This window comes from Lipotes vexillifer, unplaced genomic scaffold, assembly GCF_000442215.2.
Source record: "Lipotes vexillifer unplaced genomic scaffold, Lipotes_vexillifer_v1.1 scaffold172, whole genome shotgun sequence".
NCBI lineage: Eukaryota > Metazoa > Chordata > Mammalia > Artiodactyla > Lipotidae > Lipotes > Lipotes vexillifer.
The window spans coordinates 256,228-258,902 of record NW_006776799.1 but is presented as its reverse complement, the minus strand read 5'-3'; the positions used below and the strand labels follow the sequence as shown (position 1 = coordinate 258,902).

Here is a 2,675-nt window from a genome sequence, read left to right as displayed (position 1 = left end):
CCTACAGCTTGAGTAGTTTTTAAAACCAACTAACAGCAGGCAGAATTTCTTGTCTGTTCCCCTCATTCTCAAACATTCGGCTTTAAATTACTCATGAGATCCTTGCACTCTCCTTTACCTCCTGTGAATTCCTCACATCAGCTGGCAGTTCCCAAGCACCACCAAAGCCCTTCTTCAAAAGAAGCTGCAGAAAAAAGGAAAAAAAACCAAAAACAAAAACCCAAAGCAAAACCCCAACCCCCAACCCCCACCCCACCGAGCCAAAAACTGTTTTACTGCAACAAACTAGGAAAAGCTGACTTTGGTTCATTTCAGAGAAGGAAATATTCTGGGACATCCAACTTACCTGTTGTCTCTGCAACTTGACTTCTTTGCGAAGTTGCTCAACTTCCATCCTCAGCTTTTCCTTTTCTGGCAAATCTTCGATGTGAAGGGCCGGCATTTTCGCCCCAGACTGGGCGCAAGGACAGCTGTGGAAGTGGGGCGGCTGAAGTGCCGCAAACCAGGGCGCGTCCCGAACTAACTACGTTGCCTGCGCACCCGGCCAGCGCAGGAGGTGACAGCCTCCCCCGGCGCCCCGACGACTTCCCCTCCCGCCAGCCCTGCCTAGCGTCCCAGGATCTTAAAACCCCTGCTCTTTTCTCAGATCTCCACAACCCCAGGAGGCCTGCCCCCGGGAGCCCGGGGAGGGTTGAGTTTGTGAGGGGGCCCAAGGACACAGAGAGGCTGCGCGCTGCGCTGTGCGGTCTCCCGCGGGGATGCTGGCCGGGCCCTCCCCGGCTCCCGACCCTGCCACGCCCGCGGGAGACCGGCCTGGGCTGGGGCCAAAGGGTTGGAGTTGAGTGAGCCCACTTTCCTGGAGAAACAACAAAAGTTTTACTTTTTGTTCCATTTTTTTCCCCCCCAAGTCACATCCGGGTTTTGTTTGTGAAGCAAGAAAAGGAGGACACTAGCCGGCAGGAAATAACTGCCCTTCACTTCTCCAAGAGTTTCAAAAATATACAGCATGTAACTTTCCTCCAGCTACATACATGTTTACTGTGGGAAATGTGGACGCTTAAGAAAAGGCCCAAGAGGAAAATGAAACTGAGCTGTAATCTCAGAAACGCCCATCACATCTGTTGATGCATACACACCCAGTCTGTTAAATGCCTGACGCGGATTAACAAATTTTGGAATAAAAAAGGCATCGGGATGTGAATATTGTTTATAACTCGCACGGCCATTTTCTGACATTAATAAATTGTCATCCTCAACAGCAGAGTTTTATTCTTTCTTCAGGGGAATGTTTTGTAATGTTCGAAGTATAAGCGGATGATCCTAGAAAAGGCAGAAGCAGAAATCTTGAAGTTCTTACCAGAAAGTATTTCTCCATTCCCCATCTGTCAAGGTTTGGGTGACACTTGACACCGAGGGTTTTGAATTCCTGGCTCAAGCATCTTCCTGGATGTTTGCAGTGGATCGGCTTAGTATTGGTTACTCCACTTTCTGGAAAGCAACATGCATCTAGCTGCTACTTTGTGAAGCCAGGAACAATGTCTGATGTGACAAACGTTTGCATGCAATACAAGGTTTCCCTTTGACTATCTAAAACCTTGTTAATGATGCTCAAAAGGCTAGAAGAAAAATAAAGCATGTGGGAAGAAAAAATAAAGTATCCCAAGCAGTCAGATACATATTCCTTTCTCCCCAGAGATTACCTCCTGCCTATAGAGTCAAATTCAAGTTGAGTAAAGGCAGTAACTGAATATTTCTGGGTACTCAGCCTTAGACACCATAGCCATTCCCTGTTTTGTAAGCAGAGGTTTTTGTTTGCTCATAATTCCTCACCAGGCTCCACCCACTTCTCCTCAATAAATATATTAGAATGAAAAGAACAATGAGCCCCTTGATGAGTACTCATGGGTTGCAGTCCCTGTTCTGCCACTGGCCATCACTAGAAAAGTCACTTATTTCTTCCTGGGTTTTGGTTTTCTAGTTTGTGAGATATGTCATGGGGTAGGGGAGGGGTGAGTTAGCTAAGGTGAATTTCATTTCTAATTGTATTTATGTATCTACATCTGACACATCACTTTCACAAAGAAAAATATTTAGGAGCTTCATTTTCTGTATTTGAAATACCACACATTCCAGGATCTCCCAGGCTCAAAAAACTTGGATCAGCTGCAGGAGTTTTCCCTGTTAGCAAGCAGTGAGCCAAGACAAAAAGCTCACATCTGTTTCCAGAACTGATTTTTTTTTTTAATTTCCTCATTGCTTAAATTTAAAAGGTTGGTTAAAACCAGCTTAAATAAGTTAGTGAAAGTAAGTTAATGTGGCCTGAATTAAATAAGTTCAGCACCCAAATTAAATAAGTTGGTTAAGTAAATTAATGTTCGTCTGTTCCAAATCATAAGCATAGAGTTATTTTGGCCTTGAAATTTCTTCCCTGTGAAATCATCTAGTTGCATGCAGTGATATTTATAAATCCATAATGGTTCTCTAAGTCGCTCTTTAACTTCTTCCACAGTATTATGAGACTTAAATTAGAAATGAAATACATATAATTAAAAACATTTATTCTTATCAAATAATTCACATGCTAATAATATCATATTAAGTAAATTGATTAAACCGAGTTGGGAAATGCTGACATCTCATGATCACATGGCACTGAAAAACATTTTGCTGTTGTT

The 2,675-nt window shown here is 43.5% G+C and overlaps 1 protein-coding gene across 1 annotated transcript in view; it reads right to left on the bottom strand.

Moving 5' to 3' along the window:
- Window positions 1-641, bottom strand: part of GNG11 (G protein subunit gamma 11) — a 4,649-nt gene extending 4,008 nt beyond the window's left edge. The window contains exon 1 of the mRNA XM_007450640.1: window positions 347-641. Within this exon, the coding sequence (XP_007450702.1) occupies window positions 347-442 (96 nt within the window). The 5' untranslated portion in view covers window positions 443-641. The remainder of the gene's footprint in view (window positions 1-346) is intronic.
- Window positions 642-2,675: the final 2,034 nt, after the last annotated feature.